This window comes from Ursus arctos, unplaced genomic scaffold (genome assembly GCF_023065955.2).
Source record: "Ursus arctos isolate Adak ecotype North America unplaced genomic scaffold, UrsArc2.0 scaffold_7, whole genome shotgun sequence".
NCBI classification, from domain to species: Eukaryota; Metazoa; Chordata; class Mammalia; order Carnivora; family Ursidae; genus Ursus; species Ursus arctos.
This window is the reverse complement of record NW_026623089.1, coordinates 70,682,559-70,707,378: the sequence shown is the minus strand read 5'-3', so window position 1 is coordinate 70,707,378 and position 24,820 is coordinate 70,682,559. Positions and strand designations below refer to the sequence as shown.

The 24,820-nt window shown below is 44.2% G+C and overlaps 1 protein-coding gene across 2 annotated transcripts in view; it reads left to right on the top strand.

Annotated features, from left to right (window-relative positions):
- The window catches only part of B3GALNT2 (beta-1,3-N-acetylgalactosaminyltransferase 2), a 62,429-nt gene that overhangs the window by 34,362 nt on the left and 3,247 nt on the right, over positions 1–24,820 (top strand). For both annotated transcript variants that reach the window (XM_026504131.4, XM_044386042.3), the window contains 6 exons: positions 6,876–6,986; positions 9,363–9,441; positions 19,528–19,711; positions 21,993–22,118; positions 22,715–22,874; positions 23,480–23,536. In XM_026504131.4, the coding sequence (XP_026359916.2) occupies positions 6,876–6,986; positions 9,363–9,441; positions 19,528–19,711; positions 21,993–22,118; positions 22,715–22,874; positions 23,480–23,536 (717 nt within the window). The remainder of the gene's footprint in view (positions 1–6,875; positions 6,987–9,362; positions 9,442–19,527; positions 19,712–21,992; positions 22,119–22,714; positions 22,875–23,479; positions 23,537–24,820) is intronic.

Sequence of the window (24,820 nt, the reverse complement as noted above, 5' to 3'; positions counted from 1 at the left end):
ATAAAGAACTTATCAAACTCAACACCCAAAAAACAAATAATCCCGTTAAGAAATGGGGAGAAGACGGAGCGTCTGGGTGGCTCAGTCGGTTAAACGTCTGCCTTCAGCTCCGATCATGGTCCTGGGACCGAGCTGTGTGTTAGGCTCCCTGCTCAGTGGGGAGTCTGCTTCCTGTCTGCTCGTCCCCTGCTCATGCTATCTCTCTGGCTCAAATAAATAATATCTTGAAAAGAAATGGGCAGAAGACATGAACAGACATTGCTGCAAAGAAGACATCCAGATGGCCAACGGACACATGGAAAGATGTTCAACATCACTCATCATCAGGAAAACATAAATCAAAACCACAATGAGGGGCACCTGGGTGGCTCAGTCGGATAAGTGGCCAGCTCTTAATTTTGGCTCAGGTCATGATCTCAGAGTCCTGGGATCAAGCCCCATGTCAGGCTCCACACTCAGTCGGGAGTCTTCTTCTCTCTGTCTCCCTTTGCCCCTTCCCCTTTTCTCACACACTCCTGTGTGGTCTCTCTCTCTCTCTCAGGTAAGTAAATCTTTAAAACAAAACAAAATAAAATAAATGAGATACTACCTCACACCTGTCAGAATGGCTAAAATTAACACAAGAAAACAGGTGTTGGTGAGGATGCAGAGAAAGGGAACCTCTTACACTGTTGGTGGGAATGCAGGCTTGTGTAGCCATTCTGGAGAACAGTACGGAGGTTCTTCAAAAAGTTAAAAATAGAACTACCCTCTAATCCAGCAATTGCACTACTAGGTATTTACCCAAAGGATATAAAAATACAGATTTGTAGGGCCACCTGCACCCCAATGTTTATAGCAGTATTATCAACAAGAGCCAAATTATGGAAAGAGCCCAAATGTCCATCCACAGATGAATGGATAAAGATGATGTGTGTATATATATGCACACATATATACATATATGTATATATACATACAGACACCAACACACACGCGAATATTATTCAGCCATCAAAAAGAATGGAATCTTGCCATTTGCAACAATGTGGATGGAGCTAGAGAGTATAATGCTAAGTGAAACAAGTCAGAGAAAGACAAATACCATATGATTTCCCTCATATGTGCAATTTAAGAAACAAAACAGATGAACCTATGGTGGGGGAGGAGGGAAACAAACCATAAGAGATTCATAGCAATAGAGAACAAACTGAGGGTTGATAGAGGGAGGTGGATGGGGGATGGGGATTAAGGGGGGCACTAGTTGTGACGAGCACTGGGTGTTGTATGTAAGTGATGAATCACTGAATTCTCCTGAAACCAATATTGCATTGTATGTTAACTAGAATTTAAATAAAAATTTTTTTGAATTTTATTACTGTTAAAGTTTTAAAGGAGTGTATGAATACCAAGAGCAGGAGGCTGTTTTGCCAGACGAAAGACACATGATTAACTCAGAGCAGCCTCACCTTGCCAAGGGTCTAGGACTTAGCTTTCAGGTTCTAGCACTGACTTTCCAATTCGTTCACTTAGAGATGATCAGATTCTCATTGAATGACATTGAATAAATTCATAGACCAGTTTGTAAACCAGAATATCCATTCATTCATCCTTAATGGCTGTTAGCTTATTAGATTTGAAAGTCTGACCCTGTCTGGGAACCTCCTTATTGAGATGTCAGACACCAAAAACCCAAATCAGAACAGTGCTTGGTGTGATCATGGAATTTGCTTAGGATGTATTTGTTTTAGAGAGCTGGCTCATTCAGGTAGGATGTGGCTAGAATGCTTTGTATCTTCCAATTCCTGCCTCTTTCTCCCACTGGACATTGCTACATTGCCAATTTCTCTCTTAACCCAGCTTTTGTATAGTGGCCACTTGATACATTGTTTTAAGGTAGTGAGTTTACTAATTAAGCTTTGATCTCAGAGCTTTTCTCAGTTATTAGAGACATATTTCCCTTTAATGTACTCATTTTTTCTTTCTTTTTTTATTGAGATATAATTGACATATACTCGTTTCAGGTGTACAACGTGATGATGCAATAATGCAGAATGATCACACTGAGTCTAGTTAACGTCCATCACCACACAGTTACATTTCTTGTGAAGAGAACTTTTAAGATCTCCTTGCTTAGCAGCTTTCACGTCTACGGCGTTATTAACTGTACTACTCACTGTGCTGTACGTGAGAGCCCCAGAACTGATTCTCTTACAGCTGGGAATTTGCACCTTTTCACCCCCTTCACCCATGTCACGCAGCCCCCCAGCCCCCCAGCCCCCCAGCCCCTGCCTCTGGCAACCACCCATCTGTTCTTGATATCTAGGAGTTCAGTGTTTTGTTTTTTGCTTTTTAAAAAATGTTTTAGGGGCGCCTGGGTGGCTCAGCTGGTTAATCATCTGTCTTCAGCTCAGGTCATGATCTCAGGGTCCTGGGATCAAGTCCGGAATCGGGCTCCCTGCTGAGCAGGGAAGTCTGCTTCTCCCTCTGCCTGCTGCTCCCCTGCTTTACACACACACTCTCTCTCTCAACTCTCTCTCTCTCACAAATAAAATCGTTTTAGATTCCACATATAAGTTAAATCATATGGTGTTTGTCTTTCTCTGCCTTATTTCACTTAGCATAATGCCCTCAAGTTTCATCCATATTGGAAATGGCAAGGTTTCCTTTTTTTTTTATGGCTGAATAATATTCTTCTGTGTGTGTGTGTGTTTGCATCACATTTTCTTCATCCATCCATCCATCCGTGGGCATTCAGGTGTGTCCACATCGTGGCTATTGTAAACATGCTGCAGTGAACATGGGGGCACAGATGTCTTTTCGAGTGTTTTCATTTCCTTTGGATAAATACCCAAAAATGGAATTGCTGGATCGCGTGGTAATTCTGTTTTTAATTTTTTGAGGACCCTCCGTACTGTTTTCCACAGTGGCTACAGCGATTTACATTCCCGCCAGCAGTGCACAAGTGCACGAGGGTTCCCTTTTCAGCACATCCCGGCCAGCACACTTGTTATTTCTTGTCTTTCTGATAGTAGTCGCCATTCTGACAGGTGTGAGGTGGTCTCTCAATATGGTTTTTGATTTGCATTTCCCTGATGATGAGTGACAGTAAACATCTTTTCATGTACCTGTGGGCCATCTGTATGTTGTCTTTGGAAACATGTCTATTCAGATCTTCTGCCCACCTTTCAATTGGGTTGTCTGGATTTTTGCTCTTGAGTTGTAGGAGTTCTTTATATGTTTGGGTAGTAAGTCCTTGTCAGGTATATCATTTGCAAATATTTTTTTCCCATTCATAGGTTGCCTTTTTATTTTGTTGATGGTTTCCTTTGCTGTACAGCAACTTTTTGGTTCAATGTAGTCCCACTTGTTTATTTTTGCTTTTGTTGCATTCGCTTTTGGTGTCAAATCCAAAAAATCATCTCCAAGACCAGTGTCAGGGAATTTACCACCTAGGTTTTATTCTAGTAGTTCTGTGGTGTCAGGTCTTCTGTTCAGGTCTTTGGTCCATTTTGAGTTGATTTTTGTGTATGGTGTAAGATAGGGGTCCAGGCTCATTCCTTGCATGTGGCTGTCCAGTTTTCCCAACACCATTTATTGCAAAGACTGTCCTTCCCATGTGTATTCTTGCCTCTTCTGTTCCATTGATCTGTGTGTCAGTTTTTATGCCAATAGCATACTGTTTGGATCGCAGTAGCTTTGTAGTATAGTTTGAAATCAGAAAGCATGATGCCTCCAGCTTTGTTGTTCTTAAGATTGCTTTGGCTATTTGGGGTCTTTTGTGGTTTCATACAAATTTTAGGGGTAGTTATTGTATTTCTGTGAAAACACCATTGGAATTTTGATAGAGATGACATCGAATCTGTAGATTGCTTTGAGTAATATGGACATTTTAATAATATTCATACTTCCAGTCTTTGAGCTTGAATATCTTTCCATATATTTGTGTCTCCTTCAGTTTCTCAGAAGGCAGTCTTAATTTCTAAGATAAGTGCTTGCTGCTTCTCACCTGGACCTCTGTAATAGTCCAGTTACCACTCTCCCTGCCAGCCTGCCCTGATGCTGTTCCACTAGAGCGACCTTTTAAAATGGCGGCTAGGATCGCATCACTCTTGTGCTTGCCAGCGGCCTTCGAGATGAAGCACAGACTCTCTGTTCCCGCCGGCAGCGCTGACAGGAGCCCACTTCCCACATCTCCGTTCCTCGGCCTGGGGCTTTGGCCGCGCTCAGCTGCTTCACACTAACATGCAGTGCTCTTCACGTCTGCCTTTTGATGAGGGCTTTCGTCCGCCTCTCCCTTCCTGACTCACGTGCCTGCGAGACTCCGCTCTCACAGTCACCTGAAGGCCTGGCTGACCTCAAGCAGACGACTGTCCTTCGTTACTGACCCCAGCGGGGCATATTACGAGCATTTGAAGACAGGAGCTGTTTCACTCTTGTAAATCTTCGAGTAGCCCACAGCCTGCTACCTGGTCGTAAACGCTCAGAAGTTTAAATAACGCCTGTGTCTGGAAGAAGATTGACCCTAAATTTATTTCGTTGTATACATATGTTTAAAAAATTTTTTTTTCATGATCATAAAAGTATGAAAATGTGTGAGAGGAATCCATATCCACTGTTGGAAACTTGACTACATAGAGAAAGGTTAGAGGGATATGATGCTGTCCACGTTTCTCAGCATATTTGCCAGGTTCCTCCCTAGGCTTGTTTTTTTCCTTCTGCGCGTGTGTCTGTAAGAATGCTGTTTGTTTTTAGGGATTTGAGGTTCAACGTCAAGTATACTGGGAGAGTTAAGGCTTTCCAGGGAGAGCGATAGTCAGCGCCCATTTCCAAGATAAGACAACGAGATCTTTTAAAGGGGTCCTTCACTTTCTGCTTTCCTTCCAGTGGTCATAAAGCTCTGTTTCTCTGAGCAAAGACCCTGCATGCCGCACACATGTCATCATTAACCCCCGGCACAGCCCCATGAGGTGGGCATCGCTCTCTGTGCTCGAGGCCAGGCAGTGACCACCCGAGTGTGTCTCTGAGGCCTGCTCTCAGGAACCCGGGGCCTCCTCGGAGCGTATCCGGAGTCTCACCAGCAGTGCAGAATAAGGGTCCATTACATTAGAATATAAAGTGACGGACGGCCTGAGGAATCCCGACGCTTAGTGTTTTTACCTGTTTTGTAGAGAAGTTGTAATGCTTTACAAAAAGCTTTCAAACCACTGCCCTAGCTTATTGGACAAGTTCAATTTTGTAAAGTGTCCTTATAATGCTGGCTGAGACATTACTGTACAGCGCTTTATCTCTTAATATGTGAAAAATTTTAAAGAATATTAAAGCTGTATCTTTTGTCTGGTGCTCTAGACCAAAAATCATTCCAGCTGACTTTGAGTTTACCATTATTTACAAAGTAAATAATTTTCCAGTGCCTGTTATGTATGTCAGGCCGTTCTAGGTGCCGGGAATATGGTGGTTGATACGACAGACAAGATCCCTGCTCTCACGGTGCTTGCGTTCTAGTGGGAGCAGTTAGTTTGACAATAGGAAAAACAGGAAATCTCAGAGTGATCAGTGGTATTCGGAAAAGAAAACAGGCTGATGTGATAGAGAAGAATTGGATGCTGGTGGCTGCCTTCTGTTGGATCTCTGGAACAAGCCAGAGGGGCTGACCGTGGGGATGGCCTGAACAGTACAGTGGAGCAGCTGAGCCCCCATGGAGAAATTCGAAGACACTAGAATTTAAATGTGTATCAAACCTTGGGGCAGGGAGTGTAACTTTCAAAGCCCAGAATTTAATAGTAATCACAAAAAGCTTGTCAGATTTGACAGGACCTTTTAAGTAAATAATAATAATAATTATAATAACAAAGTAGCTAACAATTCTGAAAAAAAATATTTTAGCATATATTATATACACAGGATTATTTATTATAAGATAACAGATTAATAAGAAAAATAAAAAACGCAATAAGTAAATGGCAAAGAAGCATGGGTCAGTAATTCCCAGAAGAGACTGTATAATTTATAAACATTAGAAATCAGGGGCGCCTGGGTGGCTCAGTCGTTAGGCGTCTGCCTTCGGCTCAGGGCGTGATCCTGGAGTTCTGGGATCGAGCCCCATGTCAGGCTCTTCCGTTGGGAGCCTGCTTCTTCCTCTCCCACTCCCCCTGCTTGTGTTTCCTCTCTTGCTGGCTATCTCTCTCTGTCAAATGAATAAATAAAATCTTTAAAAAATAAATAAATAAATAAATAATGCAGTTAAATAAGGAGTCATTTTTTAATCTAAATCGACTTAAATGTCTTTGCTGTCATCAGTATCCCATACTTGGAAGAATACAATGCAGGTAGTATTTTTGTAAATTGGGAAATTAGATAATTTCCTTTTAAAAGAAAGTTTGGTATTGTGTCCCCAAATCCATATAAAATATCTCTTTTATTTCTTTCTTGTCCCCATGATTTCACCTCTGAAAATGTATTTTGAAACAAAATAAACATTTACACCAAAACACGCTTCATTAGATAGTTGGTAGAGTCCACATCTGCCAGTGGGGAAGTGTTTGTGTGACTCTGGACGCACGCACTCGATGGCATGTTAGTTAGGTGTGCGTGGCAAAGAATGGTCGTATGAGCTGAGGTAGCGGCAGGAAACGCTTCAGTGTAGAGGGACTTGCAGACAGCAGTGTGCAAAATTGCCTCTGCCCTCTTTGTACCTGCATCTTTCAGATGTGCCTGAAAAAAAAAATGACTCGAGAATATACACCAACATGTTAACAGTAGTGTGTGTTAGAGTAGGGGGATAAAAACTTTAACCAATAGGTTTTAGAAAAAAAATTAATTTTTCTTTAAAAACTTACTTAAAACCTAAATGACAACAATAAAGAAATCGACTCACTTCATCTTTCCTCAAAAAGAGCTTTGAAGGTACCATCGTGTGGGAGAGCCAAGACCTCCAAGGCCTCGTGTCAAGAAATCTCCACAAAGTGACTGTGAACGATGGCGGGGGCGTTCTCCGAGTCATTGTGGTAAGTCATCCTGTCTTCCTAAGGCTGTTCAGCATACTTTAGCATTTTTTAGTACATGAAAAGTGTTTTTAACTTTACTTTTACATCAACTCCGGGAATGTGAAACGATGAGTCTTGGGTATTTTAGAGCACGGATGGCAGAAAATGTGGAGTCACCATAGTAAAGCCAAACAACTCAGATGTTCTATGATTTTTTCCCTCCGGCATCAGTAAACACACAGTTTTGCCTTAAGATTGGTGCATTTTTAAAAGTGCAGTATTTCTCAATAATTTTTAAGCTAACATTCTTCTTTTTTTAAAAGAAAAGATTTTGTTTACTTATTTGTCTGAGAGAGCACAAACAAGGGGAGCAGCAGGCAGAGGGAGAGGGAGAAGCAGGCTCTCCACTGAGCAGGGAGCCCAATGCAGGACTCGATCCCAGGACCCTGGGATCATGACCCGAGCTGAAGGCAGATGCTTAACCGACTGAGCCACCCACGCTCCCTAAGTTAATGTTCTTGATGGACACTTGCTCAGTAGTATTCAGGATCCTCACTCCCTCACCTTAATAGCAGAATGTTAAAATAGCATAGCTGGCAGTACTGGAAAATACGATGGAGTTTTTACTTTCATTTATATTGCTAGGATTTCTGCCTCATATTTTTAATTTATTCAGATTTGCTTCAAATTTAAAATAGTTTGGGTAAATATCTCCAAGTAAGTGTGGGACAATAAGGTGTAGGCAGACTTACAATGATGAGCTTTAAATATACAGGTGGCGTTTGTGGTGGCGTCACAAACCCAGTCTCATTCTGCTTGATGCTCTGGTGTTCACAAGCTTAGTCTATTTTCATTAACTATTCATCTTATTCACATGAATTAATTCCCGAATTTGAAATGAACATTAGGTGGTATGCTGTCACCCACTTAGAAAACCACTCCTGGCCACAGTAGAACTTACACTCCAGTGAGGAAGACCGACATTAGGTCACAGATTCATATATAATCACAAACTTAGCCTTGTGGGTCGTGTTTAGGATCTCAAGCTTTATTTAACATAGAATGTCTTATGAAATTTAATTATACTTTTATTCTTTCCGTATTTCCAGGGCAAGTGCCCTTAATATGTCACCTCCTTGTCTGTTTGTGAAACTTAAAAATACCAAAATATGCTGGAATTCTGTAGTTATTAAGTTGATTGCACAAAAGGAAACCAACTTCTGAGTTGAGGGCTAGGTTCAAGTGGAAAGACTCAAATGATCCACTTCGAGGGTAAATATAGTTGTAGAGGGCTAAAGACTGCTTACACACTCAGCTAACCCTAAAAAATAGTGTGGTAACTTGGTATCTCCTTCTAGGAAACCCCACGTACAAATAAAGTTTTCTATCATAAATGCGTAAAGCTGTAAGTTTCCTGGAGTCTTGCTCCCTTGCCAGTAAGTGAGAATGTCAGAAACTTTTAAAAGTCAAGCTGTGACCTTTTAGATAGACGCTAATAGAAAGTACTGTCAAGTTCTAAACAAGCCAAAACGATGTGGAGTACACAATGATAAAACAGTGCGCAACCGTTCCTGGCTCTACGAAGCTGGAAACGTTAGCGTGGCCTTCGGTAGCTTCCTCCACGTTGAGCTACAAGTTCCCACGGTCGCCTCCGGACGGGGTCTCTCTACGGCCCCGAAACACTGCTGTGCAGTGCAGCTCTGCGGAGGGGACGGTCCGGCCGCAGAGGCAGTACCGCACACACACACACACACACCCCACACGGGCAGAGCTGTGCAGTGTGGCCCAGCCCTGCAGCTGGAGAATCACTCCGCTGGGTGTGCCACACAGGTGTGCAGCACGCAGAGGGGAAACACCTCACTGGGGAACTTGTAAATCTCTAATCTAAGGCTCCTCCAATCCTCGGAGGCCGGGAGGACTGTCGCTGCTTGTCGGCACCTTCAGCAGCATCAGTGACTGGCAGGGCTCCATCTGAATGGTTTGTTTCGAGCGGCTTCCTCTGCGCAGTAGGGCAGACTTGAAAAATGTGCCTAGACGCATTTGAGTTCATGGCAGTTTTCAGTCTCCAAGAAGTCAAAGGTGGTCATTTTTTTTCAAGTGGTAGGGTTGGGATATAAAATAAAATCGGTTTTGTACTATGATGGTGACAAGTTCAAGAATATATGATTCTGTGTCAGTTGGAATTCTGAGCACTGGGGACTGCCCTGCGCACCTGATCTTTAATATTGTAATCAAGATAACAGATACCAAAAACAGGAGAATACTGATGTCATCCTGACTGCGTACATCTTAGATGGATTTATCCGCTGTTATGAATTTTGCCACATCAGTTTTAAAATAGAAGAAATGTATTTTTGGTAATGAAACATTGAGCACTTCTGTTTTTGTCGTTTTCAGGCTGGGGAGGGCGCCTTGCCTCACGAATTCATGGAAGGCGTGGAGGGAATTGCAGGTGGTTTTATTTACACCATTCAGGGTAAGTGGGCTGCTTGAAAGGTGAAGAGCGCGCTGAGTCTCACGTACCTAATCTGACTCCATACTTTGACAGAAGAGGTGATTCTTTTTTTGTCATTAAAAAAAAAAGCTTTATTAATACATAATTCACATACACTTTACCCTTTTAAAGTGGTGAAGTCACTGGTTTGCGGTATTTGAGAGTTCTGCAAGCATCTCCACTGACTCCGGACCATTTCCATCACTCCAAAAAGAAACCCTGCGCCCGTTAGAGGACACTCCTCATTCTCCCCTCCGCCAGCCCCTACCAACCATTAACCTCCTCACTGTACTTTCTGACCTTAAGTGTAAGGATTTACTTCCGGGCTCTCACTTCTGTTCTTTTGATCGGTGTGTCTGTCCCTCTACCAGTACTGCACGGTCTTGAATGTGTAGCTTTGTGGTAGGATTTGACATCGGAAAGTGTGACTCCTCCAACTCGGTTCTCTTTTAAGATCGTTTTGGCTATTCCGGGTCCTGCATTTCCATATGAATTTTAGGTTCGGCTTGTCAACTTCTGCAAGTGAGCCAGCTGGGATTTTGAAAGGGGTGGCATTGACCATGTAGACCATTTCAGGGAGTGTTACCATTCTGACAGTAAGTCTCTGACCCATGAACATGGAATATCCTTCCATTTACTTATGTCTTACTCGTTTCTTTTAGTGATATTTTATGGTTTTCAGAGTACAAGTCTTACATTTCTTTGGCTAAGTTAAATATTTATTCTTTTTGATGCTATTATAAGTGGAATTGTTTTTTTCATTTCATTTCTAGATTGCTCGTTGCTAATGTATAGCAATACCGATGTTTATATATCGATCTTGTGTGCTGCAGTTTTGCTGAATTCATTTAAGTTACTAGTTGTGTGGGTGCCTTAGGATTTCCCATATACAAGATCATGTCATGTGCAAATGGAGATGGTTGTACTCCCCCCCCCCCCAATCTGGATGGCTTTTGTTGCTTTTTCTTTTCTGCTGTGGCTAGAACGTCTAGCACAGTGTGGAGTAGAAGTGGTAGAGCAGACATCCTTGTCTTGTTCCTCCTCTTAAAGGGAAAGCATCCAGTCTCTCACCATAAGGATGATCTTGAAAAATCCATGATCCTGGGCTTTGTTGGCCCCATGCGGCTCTCTTTGGTTTATCCTGCAGCCAGGTGGGGACTTTGCAGAGCCGCTAGACTGTGGTCGTATAGCTGTAGTGGGCTTTGTGCTGCAGTCAGAAGGGAAGAACCTTTTTTTCCCTGCCCCAGCCAGCGTGGTGCATTTTGATGCCTGCGTCTGTCCCTCCGTTGGAGGTGGTCCAGTGGACTCAGCTTCCCCTCCTGCTTCATGTGTACGCTTTCTCTTCATAATGACAGTATTTAAACATAGGTTCTCTTTCAGACTACAGTGTCTTAAATGCTTCTCCTAATATATCACATTCTAGGATGGGTTTGTTAGATTCGTTTCAAACTTGGGGTCAGGAGCATTAGCTTAGAACTCTAGAGGGAATTTGTTATGATGGGAGTGGCTGTGTTTGTCTTCTTGAATGATGCTTATTAGAATGTCCATCTGTGAATTCCTGAAAATTCCGTGTCCATGATCTTTAAGAAAGAAAAACTACCATTGATGCAATTGCTATTGGTCACCTGTCACGAACGTCACCTAGGGGACGAAGGTGCCCAATGGAATTTCTGTCTTGACATCTCAGAGCGCCACAGAGCATGGATTCCTATAAAAGAATTATGACCCAGCTTCCTGAAGGCTGTCAGTGACTGAGGAATGCAGAGCACATGCCGAGAGGAGACTCTTCGGGGAGGGATCCCGTGACAGCATGGTGTGGGGGATGGGGCACACCCCATTCGAGCCACTGCATGTTGTTTGAGGGTGCAAATGGACTCTGGCTTTTTTTATTTTTTCAAAAGCATCTTAATTTATAGTGTTTCCTCACAAAAGTAGTTGTATTCTTATATCACCCCAAAGGGTAGGCTAGAACAGGTGCGTGGGTTTTGCCCATAAACTTGCCATTAAAAGTAGAGATTTAAAATTTAGACATCCTTAATTCCAATCCAGACATTTTTCATAAAACTGTGAGGCCACTCTGCCAAGGAAGGTGTCCGCTTAGCTCACCAAGAAGCTAGCTGACAGCCCAGCCCTGGCGAAAACTCAGGAGCTCAGGCAGCTTCCTAAGGCAGCGCAGATGCGGGGGCGAGGGCAGGTGAACGCACCATCTGACTGGAGTATCCAGCACCTTCCCTTCTTTTACTGGTTCATTCCTGATTGTACCACCAGGAGCCTTTAAAAACTAGTTTAAGGGACCCTTGAGACTTCTGTCACTAAACTGTTCTACAAGGAGCAGCTCACCCTGGACAAAAGCTTGTCATAATTTTTCAGTCATGGAAGCTAAAGGAATAAGGTTTCGGTGAGGGACAATTTCTTTCAAGTAAGAGTGAAATAACTCAAGTGGTAGGCTAAACAAATGAAAATGAATAGACTGTCTTCTGAAAATCTCAGTATAAATTAATTTTTTAAAATCAGGGTCTAAGTGCTATTCAGAACGTTCAGGTGTACATGAATTCTTAAATTTTGTCAGATATTAGCATCTCTGTCCAGGCCCTACCTCAAGCTACAAAGTTAAAATCTTCACAAGTAAAGCTCAGATGTCTGTATCTTAACAGGCTCGCTAGACAGACGTGATCTTCCAAATTTTGAGAGGCTGTAAACTCTGTGATTCTTTTAAGTAGAAGCTAGACAGCTCATCAGATTTAAAACACAGATTGTTTTATTCCTGGTTTTCAGATACATGCAGTATATTTATTTTTTTATTTTTTTTGTGCCCCATCCTTATTTGTTTTTTTATAATAATATTTTTTTATTATATTATGTTAGTCACCATACAGTACATCCCTGGTTTCTGATGTAAAGTTCGAGGATTCATTAGTTGCGTATAACACCCAGTGCACCATGCAGTACGTGCCCTCCTTACTACCCATCACCGGCCTATCCCATTCCCCCACCCCCCTCCCCTCTGAAGCCCTCAGTTTGTTTCTCAGAGTCCATAGTCTCTCATGCTTGATTCCCCCTTCTGATTACCCCCCCTTTCTTTATCCCTTTCTTCTCCTATTGATCTTCCTAGTTCTTATGTTCCATAAATGAGTGAAACCATATGGTAATTGTCTTTCTCTGCTTGATTATTTCACTTAGCATTATCTCCTCCAGTGCCGTCCATGTTGCAGCAAATGTTGAGAACTCGTTCTTTCTGATAGCTGAGTAATATTCCATTGTATATATGGACCACATCTTCTTAATCCAGTCATCTGTTGAAGGGCATCTCGGCTCCTTTCACGATGTAGCTATTGTGGACAGTGCTGCTATGAACATTGGGGTGCATATGACCCTTCTCTTCACTACGTCTGTATCTTTGGGGTAAACACCCAGTAGTGCAATGGCTGGGTCATAGGGTAGCTCAATTTTTAACTTTTTAAGGGACCTCCACACTGTTTTCCAGAGTGGCTGTACCAACTTGCATTCCCACCAACAATGTAGGAGGAATCCCCTTTCTCCACATCCTCTCCAACAATTGTTGTTTCTTGCCTTGTCCATTTTTGCCATTCTAACTGGCGTAAGGTGGTATCTCAGTGTGGTTTTGATTTGAATTTCCCTGATGGCTAATGATTTTGAACATTTTTTTCATGTGTCTGTTAGCCATTTGTATGTCTTCATTGGAAAAGTATCTGTTCATATCTTCTGCCCATTTTATGATTTATTTGTTTCTTCTGTATTGAGTTTGAGAAGTTCTTTGTAGATCTTGGATACTAGTCTTTTATCTGTAGTATGATTTGCAAATATATGCTCCCATTCCGTGGGCTGCCTCTTAGTTTTTTTGACTGTTTCCTTGGCTGTGCAGAAGCTTTTTATCTTGATGAAGTCCCACAAGTTCATTTTATCTTTTGTTCCTCTTGCCTTTGGGGATGTGTCATGAAAAAAGTTGCTGTGGCCGATGTTGTAGAGGTTGTTGCCTATGTTCTCCTCTAGGATTTTGATGGATTCCTGTCTCCCATCGAGGTCTTTCATCCATTTGGAGTTTATCTTTGTGTATGGTTTGAGAGAGTGGTCAAGTTTCATTCTTTTGCATGTAGCTGTCCAATTTTCCCAGCACCATTTATTGAAGAGACTGTCTTTTATCCACTGGATGTTTTTTCCTGCTTTGTCAAGGATTAGTTGTCCAAAGAGCCGAGGGTCCATTTCTGGATTCTCTATTCTGTACCATTGGTCTATGTGCCTGTTTTTGTGCCAGTACCATGCTGCCTTTGTGATCACAGCTTTGTAGTACAGCTCGAAATCCGGCATTGTGATGCCCCCAGCTTTGTTTTTCCTTTTCAGCAGCTCCTTGGCGATTCGGGGCCTTTTCTGATACCACACAAATTTAAAGACTGTTTGTTCCAGTTCTTTGAAAAATGTCATTGGTATTTTGATCAGGATAGCATTGAAAGTGTAGATTGCTCTGGGTAGCATGGACATTTTAACTATGTTAATTCTTCCGATCCATGAGCATGGAATATTTTTCCATCTTTTTGTGTCTTCTTCAATGTCTTTCAAGAGTGATTTGTAGTTTCTAGAATATAGATCCTTTACGTCTCTGGTTAAGTTAATTCCGAGATAACGTATGATTTTTGGTGATATAGTAAATGGAATGGATTCCCTAATTTCTCTTTCTTCAATCTCATTGTTCGTGTATAGAAATGCAACTGATTTCTGAGCATTGATTTTGTATCCCGCCACATTACTGAATTGCTCTTTAAGTTCTAGTAATTTGGGGGTGGATTCTTTTGGGTTTTCCATATAGAGTATCATGTCATCTGCGAAGAGAGACATTTTGACTTCTTCTTTGCCGATGTGGATACCTTTTATACCTTTTTGTTGCCTGATTGCTGTTGCAAGGACTTCTAGTACTATGTTGAATAATAGTGGCGAGAGTGGGCATCCTTGTCGTGTTCCTGATCTTAAGGGAAAGGCTTCCAGCTTTTCCCCATTGAGAATGATATTTGCTGTAGGCTTTTCATAGATGGTTTTTATGAGATTGAGGAATGTACCCTCTATCCCTACACTCTGAAGGGTTTTAATCAGGAAAGGATGCTGTATTTTGTCAAATGCTTTTTCTGCATCTATTGAGAGGCTCATATGATTCTTGACTCTTTTCTTGTTGATAAGATCTGTCACACTGATAGATTTGCAAATGTTGAACCATCCTTGCATCCCAGGGATGAATCCCACTTGGTCATGATGGATAATCCTTTTAATGTACTGTTGGATCCTATTGGCTAGGATCTTGTTGAGGATTTTGGCGTCCATATTCATTAGGGAAATCGGTCTGTAATTCTCCTTTTTGATGGGGTCTTTTCCTGGTTTGGGGATCAAGGTAATATTGGCCTCATAGAATGAGTTTGGTAGTTTTCCTTCTGTTTCTATTTTTTGAAACAGCTTTAGGAGAACAGGTATTATTTCTTCTTTGAATGTTTGGTAGACTTCCCCGGGAAATCCATCAGGCCCTGGAGTTCTGTTTTTCGGAAGGTTTTTAATCACTGCTTTAATCTCTTCATAATTAATTGATCTGTTTAAAAAATCAGTTTCTTCCTGTTTCAGTCTTGGTACTTTATAGGTTTCCAGGAAGGCATCCATCTCTTCCAGGTTGCTTAATTTATTGGCATATAGCTGTTGATAAAGTTTCCAATGATCCTTCCTATTTCATTGATGTTGGTTGTGACCTCTCCCTTTCATTCATAATTTTATTAATTTGGGTCCTTTCTCTGTTCTTTTGGATAAGTCTGGCCAGTGGCTTATCTATTTTATTTATTCTTTCAAAGAATCAGGTTCTAGTTCTGTTGATCTACTCTACTGCGCTCCTTGTTTCTAATTCATTGATTTCTGCTCTAATCTTGATCAACGGCTTCCTCGTGCGTGAATTAGGCCTGTCCTTCTGTTGCTGTTCCAGCTTCTTGAGATGAGAATATAAAAACTGCATTTTAGATTTTTCTATTCTTTTGAATGAGGCTTGGATGGCTATGTGTTTTCCTCTTAGGACTGCCTTTGCAGTGTCCCATAGGTTTTGGACCATTGTGTTTTCATTCTTGTTGGTCTCCATAAACTGTTTAAATTCATTTTTGATTGCCTGGTTTATCGACTCATTCCTGAGTAGGATGGTTCTTAGTCTCCAAGTGTTTGAGTTTCTTCCAAATTTTTCTTTGTGACTGAGTTCCAATTCCAAAGCATTGTGGTCTGAGAATATGCAGGGAATAATTTCAGTCTTTTGGTATCGGTTGAGACCTGTGTTGTGACCCAGAGCATGGTCTGTTCTGGAGAATGTTCCATGTGCATTTGAAAAGAATGAGTATTCTTTTGTTCTGGGGTGTAGTGTTCTATATATATCTATGAGGTCCATCTGGTCCAGTATGGCATTCAAAGCTCTTGTTCCTTTGTTGATCTTCTACCCAGGTGATCTGTCTATTGCTGATAGTGGAGTGTTGAGGTCCCCTACTATTAACATATTTTATCTATATGTCTTTATTCTGGTTAAGAGTTGGCTTGTGTATCTTGCTGCTCCCCTGTTGGAGGCATAGATATTTATAATTGTCATATCCACTTGTTGGATACATCCTTTAAGAATAATATAGACTGATTATTGAGAGATATGATTTTAATGATGCCATGTTGCCAGTAAAGTCTTTGTTTCTATAGATTGTGACTTTCTGTTCTGTATCGCTCTTGGGGCCTTTTTACTTTTATAGAACCCCCCTTAATATCTCCTATAGGACTGGTTTCGTGGCTATGAAATTGGTCAATGGCGATTTTGGAAGGTCTTTATCTCTCCATCAATTCTGAATGACAGCCTTGCTGGATAAAGGATCCTTGGCTGCATGTTTTTCTCTGAAAGAGCTTTAAAAATGCCCCCCCAACCCTTTCTCTCATTCCAGGTCTGTGTAGACAGGTCTGACGTAATCCTGATACTTTTGCCTTGGTACGTGAGAAATTTCTTTGCCCTGGCCACTTTCAATACTGTATCCTTGGATCTTATATTTGCAAATTGCACTGTGACGTGACGTGGCGTAGGTTTGTCGTGGTTGAGCTTGGGAGGGGTCCTCTCTGCTCTTGGACACAAATGCTTGTTTCCTTTGCTAGATTAGGGAAGTTTTCAGCTACAATTTGTTCAAATATCTCTTCTAGACCTCTGTTTTTCTCCAGAGGCATGCCGATGATTCTGACATTGGAACGTTTCATTGAGTCAGTAATCTCCCGTAACCTACATTCCTGAGTGTGGATTTTTTTAAGTCCAGCTTCTATTTTCGCTTTTTCTTCTACTAACCCATCCTCCAATTCGCTGATATGTTCCTCTGCCTCATTCACCCTGGCCGTCAGAGCCTCTAGTTTTGACTGCATTTGATTCATAGCATTTTTAATTTCTGCCAGATTTGCTCTCATTTCCGCCCTTAGAGATTCTATATTCTCGTGAATATTTTCGTTAATATTTTTTTCAAGTCTACACATCATCTTGACCATTGTTACTCTGAACTCCATTTCTGACAATTTGGTTACATCCATATCCATCAGTTCTGTGGCAGAGGCCACAGACTCATTGTCTTTTCTTTGCTGGGGGGGATTTCTCCTTCTCGTCATTCTGATGAGGAGAGGTTGCAGGGTTGTCCAGAGCCCAAATTATTGCCGGGGGCCCAGGCCGTGCGCCCTTGTTTTATAGGGACCTTAGGGATGTGGGCTTCTTGATTTTTCAGCCTGCCTTGTGGGGGAGGGGCCTGCCGCGCCGATACTCAGGCAGCCCTGTTTGGGTAGAGTCTCCGCGTCCCCTGCGAGGGAGGATGGGGATGGGCACTCCCTGAGCCGGTATTTCCAGGCTTTTGTTCTCTGGCGGCTTTCCCTGGCGGTTTGCTGTGCCTCTTCTGAGAGTCAGAGCCGCAGAGGCTGGATTGTCATAGAACAGAGGGATTGCGGCCCGTTCTCTACTAATGTTCTGGCCACTTTAACTCTGTTTCTGTTGGTGCTGCTCAACCCTGCAGCGTCCCGGGATGTGCGCCCCACACCCGGCGTCCCAGCCCTCACTTCCAGGGCCGGCGCGTCTCTGTCCTTTGTGTTTCTAACGCCGCCAGCCGCCAGCCGCCCCGCGCGCTCCGGAAGCTCCCGGTCTCAGTCTGGATCCAGTGAGTGCACCGGGATTCCGGTGTCCCGCGAGATGCCTGGTGGCGCGCGCACCCGGCTCACGGTCACAGTCTGCTGTTTTGCGGGTGCCGACCGCGAGCCCCTCCCGCTCCCCCGTGCAGGTGGCTACTGCTTCCCGGCGCCCGAACACGGCGGCTCCCTCCCCCTTCCGTTTATCTTCCGATATCTGTGCACAGTTTCATGGCTCCCCGCTTCGTACCTCAATACTCAGCGCTGGAGATGTTCATTTGTAGAGATCCAGATGCGTCTTCCTGCGTCTCAGGCTGGTTCCGTGGTTGTTTAGGCTGGTCTGGTACCTATCCAGCTCGACTCAGGGGACCGGCTGAAAAAGGGGTCCCCTACTCCTCCGCCATCTTAGCTCCTCCCCCCAGCTACATGCAGTATAAAACAAAACGTGTGATTTGTTCATCCGCAAGGCCGATATTTAATTTCTGCTCTCATCTTGAAACAGCCATCCTCCTGGTACTCCAATTTTCAAACACTTGCACTTTCCTTCAGCTGTTAAATTGTATAGACCTTAAAGGGATATTACAGTGGAATGGAAGAGCTGGTGGGGACGCAAGGTCATTCAGCCTGTGTTGCTCAAAGGGTAGCAGTCTGTGGCCCACGTGCCTCAGGGTTCTGGGAAGACACATGTTAAACACAGTCTTGGGCACCACCCCAGACTTGCTGAATGGTTAGATTTGGGGTACAGGAACGTGTCAGCAAGCAGTCCCGAGAGCCACTGATACAGTCGTCATCGTCCCCCTCCCCCCCGCCATGAGAATATAGGCCCGGAAACCTGCAACTTGCCCAGCGTGTCAGAGCGGCAGAGGCAGAAATCAAATGTGGGCCTGCAGACGCCCACGCCCAGGCTTTCCCTTTGCTATTCCAGAAGGTGGGGCGCTAACCTACTCTGCTGTCTCCTCACCCCTCAGCCACTCACTTTATTTTTTAGACGTTTCCTCTAATTTGAGTGAGATATTTGAGAAAATCCTGCCCTCGTGAAAAAGTGGCTGCCTGAAATCCATAGGATTTGAGGACAGTCCCTGCACAAATGTAACATGTGAGGCAGTAAACAGATGTCTTTAAGCACATTTTTATTATGAAATATCACAGATACACCAAAAATAGAGAGTCCTGTAAGAAACAGCCATGTCCTTATTACTCAGAATGCTTACATGTTGTCATATTTACTTCCTTTTTTAAGAAAAAAAACATCGCAGGCACAGGTGAAGCCCCCTCCCTGCTAGCTGTCCCGCCCTGTCCCTCTCTCCCCTCGGAGAGGGTGCCACTGTCCCGAAATTCGTGTGCACCCTTCCCATTCTTATTTTTTTACTTTCTAATGTATGTACGTATCTTTCAATAACATAGTTTTGATGAGAGTATTTTATAATCGAGGACTACGGCATCATATTGTGTATATCAATTAGCAATAAAGGTACTTGTCCCCCCGGCATCATTTTTCAGTGCCATTCCTCTGCATGCAGGATCGGGTTAATTCTTCTGCTTGCCGTATTCCATTATGTGACTGTTCCACGGGCCGGCCGCTCTCCTGTCAGGGGGGCATTTTGGTCGGGTCCATTTCTTTGGTTACAAACAGGGCTGCGAGGCACGTCCTTGTGAGCACGTGAGATACGGCGTCCAGGGAGGGGTCCGGGAGCGGACCTGCTGCCCCCCACAGCCTGACGGGCCACCGCTGGACTGCTGTCCAAGGAGAGCAGTCGTGGATCCCGGCGGGGTGAGGGAGGGCCTGGTGCCCAGCTCGGGTGCCTCCCGGCTGCTTTCCGTTCGGTTCCTCGGGGGGAGAGAGCGAGCGTGCAGAACATTTCACGTGCTGGGTCTTACAGCAGCATTTTTCTCCATCTCTCAACTTCTCCTTTGTAGAAGGTGATGCACTCTTACAAAACCTTCATTCTCGCCCTCGAAGACTTCTCGACCATCTAAGTCATCTCCACAGGGAAGACGCCTTACTGAGGGAGGAAAGCAGCCTCTATGACGACATTGTTTTTGTGGATGTCGTCGACACTTACCGAAACGTTCCTGCGAAATTACTGAACTTCTACAGATGGTAAGTGGTAAAAATGTGGGGTAGGTAGAATTTGTCTTACTGTTCTTTGGATGTAGAAACAATTTATCAGCATTAAACCCCTGCATTTTATTTAAAAACCAACCCCAGAACCCCTGAACAACTGGGATGTGATCATTGTATCCTGGTTCTTTGTGAGGACTGACCTTTCAAAATTCTGCTTTCTCGTTCAGATGAGCAGCTCCATGATGTGAATGATCTTTATCAAAAAACAGGGCAAAGTTGATTTCAGTTTGGTGGTTCCATTCTCTGAGTCAGAGTCCTGTGAGTCATTGTCTTGTTTGCCTTAAGCCAACGTCAGATGAAAATCAATGAGCTTGAAAGTGGCCCGTTTTCACTTGTGATCACACCTACCGACCTACGTGCCCCCCTGTATAGTTCCCTCCAACCCAGGTTACTGATCTGAATTCTGTTCAGCCAAACATCCACATTCTGTTTCCATCCTCTTCTCCACACATTTAAGAACCTAATTTGCCCTAATTCCAAAACTTTTCTGTAAGATGAAATCCAACAACCTTTGGAGCCCCATAACTTCCTCAACCCTTCGTAATTCTTCAACCTGGGTTGTAATTCCTGCCTTTTATACTATTAATGGCAGCAGCGGTAATAACAGCTACTATTATTTATATATACAGTTAACATGATTAGTTACTCTGGGGCCCGCTTACTTGCTGTTGAGCCCTGTGACGCTGTCCACCCTAGAACTAACCCGAACTGTCTCTGTCTAGCCTAAACCTAGAGTGTTTCCACATCCGTCTCTTTTAAAACTGGATCAGGGAGCTTGTTTCTTGGTGAGCCCCCAAGCCTGTCCCTCTCTCTTCTCTGTTGTCCTGGGCAGGGTGGTTGGATAGAGTCCTGATTCATTTATGGAAGGTCATGTTTCTTAGCGAGGGCAAGTTAATATAATTTTGGAGTCACCCTGTGGCTAGAGGGCAGATAGAAGAGAGTTGGAAATTGGGGTGTGTCTAGAATACCAGGGTTATGTTTGGACAACTGTACTGAGAAAAAGAACTTTCTTTAGCTCAGGGCCCGTGGGAGGGGTCCTTGTTGTAAGGGGGCCAAGGCAAGAGCGGAAAGAGGTGAAGGGTGGGAATGGGGGTCCGGGAAGCTGGAAATCTGGATTGTGGAGTTCTAGGACTTTCTCTAGGGAGCTGAATCCCGCTTGTGGAAGTTCAGCGTAGTTTAGCTGTTACCTTCAGCTTAAGTCTTCTCTCCTGTACTCCTTGCACATCTCTTGAGATCTCAGTCATCACTGCCACGGTCTGTCTCAGGCCATCATCTCCACCTGAATCACCGGTGACGGGCTTGGGGACCTGCTCCCCCCGTCCCGTGCTGCCTGTCCGCCCTGCATGCTTAATGAAAGCTGTGTCAGTCATTCTTTCTTCAGGTGATTCCTTAGTGACCACAGTGTCCTTTATCACAAAGTTCCTCCCGATTAGCAACTATTATGTGCTCCTGTGCTGTTAATTAGAAATAAACTTTAGAAGCACGGGGTCGTGCACTTTGGTGTGGACCTGCTGTTAAGTTCACCGTTCCTTTGACCAAAAAACACTTTCTCCAGATTTCTTTCATTCAGATTTCTGTCATTTGGTTCCCTAACAAGACTCTGGGTTTTGTTTTTTTTTTAATCAAAGACAGACAGAGATTGGCAGTGTGAAATGGAGTCAGTTTTGTCTCTACTCGCCCTTACATGTCTAGGTAAATGAAGTCACCCTCCTGGGCCTTCCTAAAGGTCATTTATAAGAGTTTAATTGCTGGGAATCATTTCTGAGGGGAACTGTGTTTTAAAAACCATCAACTATCTGAGTGGAGACTAACTCGGGGCACCGAATAGAGCAGCTGGCAGAGCAGTGCTCCGCGCGAGCCGGGGGCGCGCCTGTCCCTGCACCCTGGGCCCCCGCTGAGAGCACAAGCGACAAGGTCCGCGTGTTTGGCAGCCTGACAGGAACAATGTCACAGAACCGTGCGTTTGCTCACAGGGTCCACTTCAGCCAGGTCTTTTTTTTAGTGTGTTCTTTTTCTTCTGCGCCCTTTAAAATCCGCTCGTTGCTCCTCTGCGTTACGCCACTTACTACTGAGGCTTGCCGTTGGAAGCCCCAGTGTTCTGAGCACATGTTCCCAACCTCGAAGGAAAAAGAAACTGAAAAAATGCGCAGGTCGTACAGGGACGGTTCTTCGGTAAAATAGTAGCGATGTCACGCGTCGGCGTCGCTTCCTTTCCTGGTATGGACGCACTGACTCTCGTATTCCGTTTTGCCAACAGGACTGTGGAAACCACCAGCTTTGACTTACTGCTAAAGACAGATGACGACTGCTACATAGACTTAGAAGCTGTGTTTAATAGGATTGCCCACAAGAATCTGGATGGGCCTAATTTTTGGTGGGGAAAGTAAGTTAAACCTTGTTAGCCCTTTGGCTTCATGTACCTGATTAAAAGGAATTAATTTAGAACAAAACACACAAGCTGTTTTTCACAAGCAAAGTGTGGCTGAGATAGGAAACCTGGGGTTACTGGACGTCATTAAGCTACAGTTAGAGGGAAATCGGTAAAATGGGAACCTCAGGCTAAGGTAACGAAGGAGGGGAAGACGATGTGGCTTTCATCGTCGTGGCCTAGAAAGGAGCGGTACTCAGAGGAGAAGCTGCTATCCGTGATATGTTAGAAGAAGGTTCTAACACGTTTCTGAAACTTGGCTGTTTCTTCAGGGATACAGTATGATTCAGGATCTTCTTTAGCAGATGTACACACGCTGCTCCGGTACTTTCAGAAAGTCCACAGTGTAACTTAGAGAGTTTGATGCACCAGTCTTAAATGTAACACACCCCCGGGATAAATAAAGCTTTTCTTTAGACTAAAAAAAATGTTCATGCTTTCCTTGCTTTTACAGCTTAGTCCTTTGTAACGGTCGTAAAGGGGTCCAGCTTCATAGTGGTAGGATGTCCGTTCCACTGACATGAAGAGGCCAACTTTTTTTTGACTCTCAGTTTCAGACTGAATTGGGCAGTGGACCGAACCGGCAAGTGGCAGGAGCTGGAGTACCCCAGTCCCGCCTACCCAGCCTTTGCCTGCGGCTCGGGCTACGTCATCTCCAGGGACATCGTCCACTGGCTCGCCAGCAACGCGGGCAGACTAAAGACCTATCAGGTAATTCCAGATTTCCGACCTGACTGTATACTCTTCACACCAAGTCTCATCCAGCCCGTATTCCATCTCTGAGCACAGAGCCAGCGTAACTGGGGGGAAGGCATGCTCTCCTCTCTGCAGAAGAGTCGCCTCAGAGGTCAGGGACCCAGTCCTCGCCTCCAAATCCTGGCTCTAAATTGTACTCCTAAATCTTTTTTTGAGCCTACTTGTTAGGTTTTCAGACAAAAAGCTTGACAATCACAAGAAGGAAGACTGTAAAGCAAGGGCTTTCTTTTTGTTGATTCTGGTGACCGTGTCCCTAAACAGCCCGCCTAGCGATTGGATCCACTGTATCGTTCATACAGCCGGTGCTGGAGGTGTAAGGCCCCTGAGAAGGGCTGACTGGCCACTTGCTGTCTTGTGTCTAGACATTTCATCATGGTGGGTGTTACTGGCCACTAGCTTTTACTCTGTATACAAGTTTAATACAGGCTTGGCGTTTCCTGGTAGAATAATTACAAAACGAAGAAGTGGAAGGAGGACTTCTTACGGGAATGTGTGGCATCGTGTTTAGAGATGATACGGCATTTAAACTTCTGCGTTTAAACTTCACGGGGCGCGTACAGGGTGAAGACGTAAGCATGGGCATTTGGATGGCAGCCATAGGACCTACGCGATACCAGGTAAGCGAGCCGGAGGGGGGCTGGCCCTGGGTTCTGAGGACGTGAGGAGCTGAGGTTTCTGGGTCACACGTTGGGCACACAGTGAATTGAAGGTCTGGCATCAGAGCTGTGCTCTTGATCTCTTGATTTAATTCACGATAGTCCACCTAGGTTCTCATACAGTGTTTTTCTGAGTTTAAACCAAAAAGAAATGGTTTGGATGGAAGTTTTCCTACCCACAGAGAAGAATTAGGTTTTTATACATTTGATTAGAAATTCTTTGTAGCTTTAAAAAGTAAGGAATTGGGCACCTGGCTGGCTCAGTCAGTAGAGCACGTGACTCTTGATCTGGAGGTCATGAGTTTGAGGCTCACATGGGGCACAGAGATTACTTTAAAAAAAAAAAAAAAACTTAAGGAATTAGCCAGCTGAAGTTTCCAGCAGCATGATGGTCCAAGGGACCCTTTAGTCCCTCTGACTGATGCAAATAAAACACTGGATAAAATACTGGAACATGTTTTTGAAAATACACTGACCGCTGAGCCAGGGAAAGAAAAAAATGAATCTGCAAGAGACCGGAAATGGGAAATAGGGGTCCTGGGAAGAGAGCAGGCACGAAGCTGGGCTTCGCCCCAGAGCCTTCTGTTGAATTTTGGATTCTTCCAAATTCCACGTTGGCCACAGAAGGTACAGGGGGCAGAGGAACATGCCGGGCCTGCTGGGGCAGGAACTCTGCACGGTGCCTGGGCCCAGAGCAGGGCCCCCTCACTTCAGGGGTGAACAGGAATAAACCCACATCTACTGGGTCAGCCGTGACAGTCCTGCGTCCTGTTGAAGTCCCAGCTTTGACTTGAACACTGACGATAATTTCGTGTGTCTGATGGTTGATAGCTGTAGTGTTTGTCAGTCTGACCGTGTAGCTGGTGTGTCTGCACACCATTGCTCATGAGCTTGTGTCCTGCTGTGTTGAGAGACTTGTGTGTGTGGCCTCATGTTCCTTGGAAATGGAGGTATTTAAAATGCATTCTTACAAAGAGGATTGATGTTGTTTCTGCCTAGCACCGCAGGGCCTTACCGTCTCTGACTGCATTGCTGATGAACGGGACTCCTGCTGTATACCCAGCAACGTGCAGGCTGGGGTTCCAGATGCGCAGGGCAGCCCCCTTTCCGTGCCACCCAGGGTCAGGGCTGAGACGCAGCTTCTGTTTTCTAAATTACACACACACAGTCTCTTTCTCCCTCCCTCTCTGTCTCCCAGGTCTGGCCCCTCAGGGCCCCTGGCTCTGAGTCTCCTCTCCCTGGACA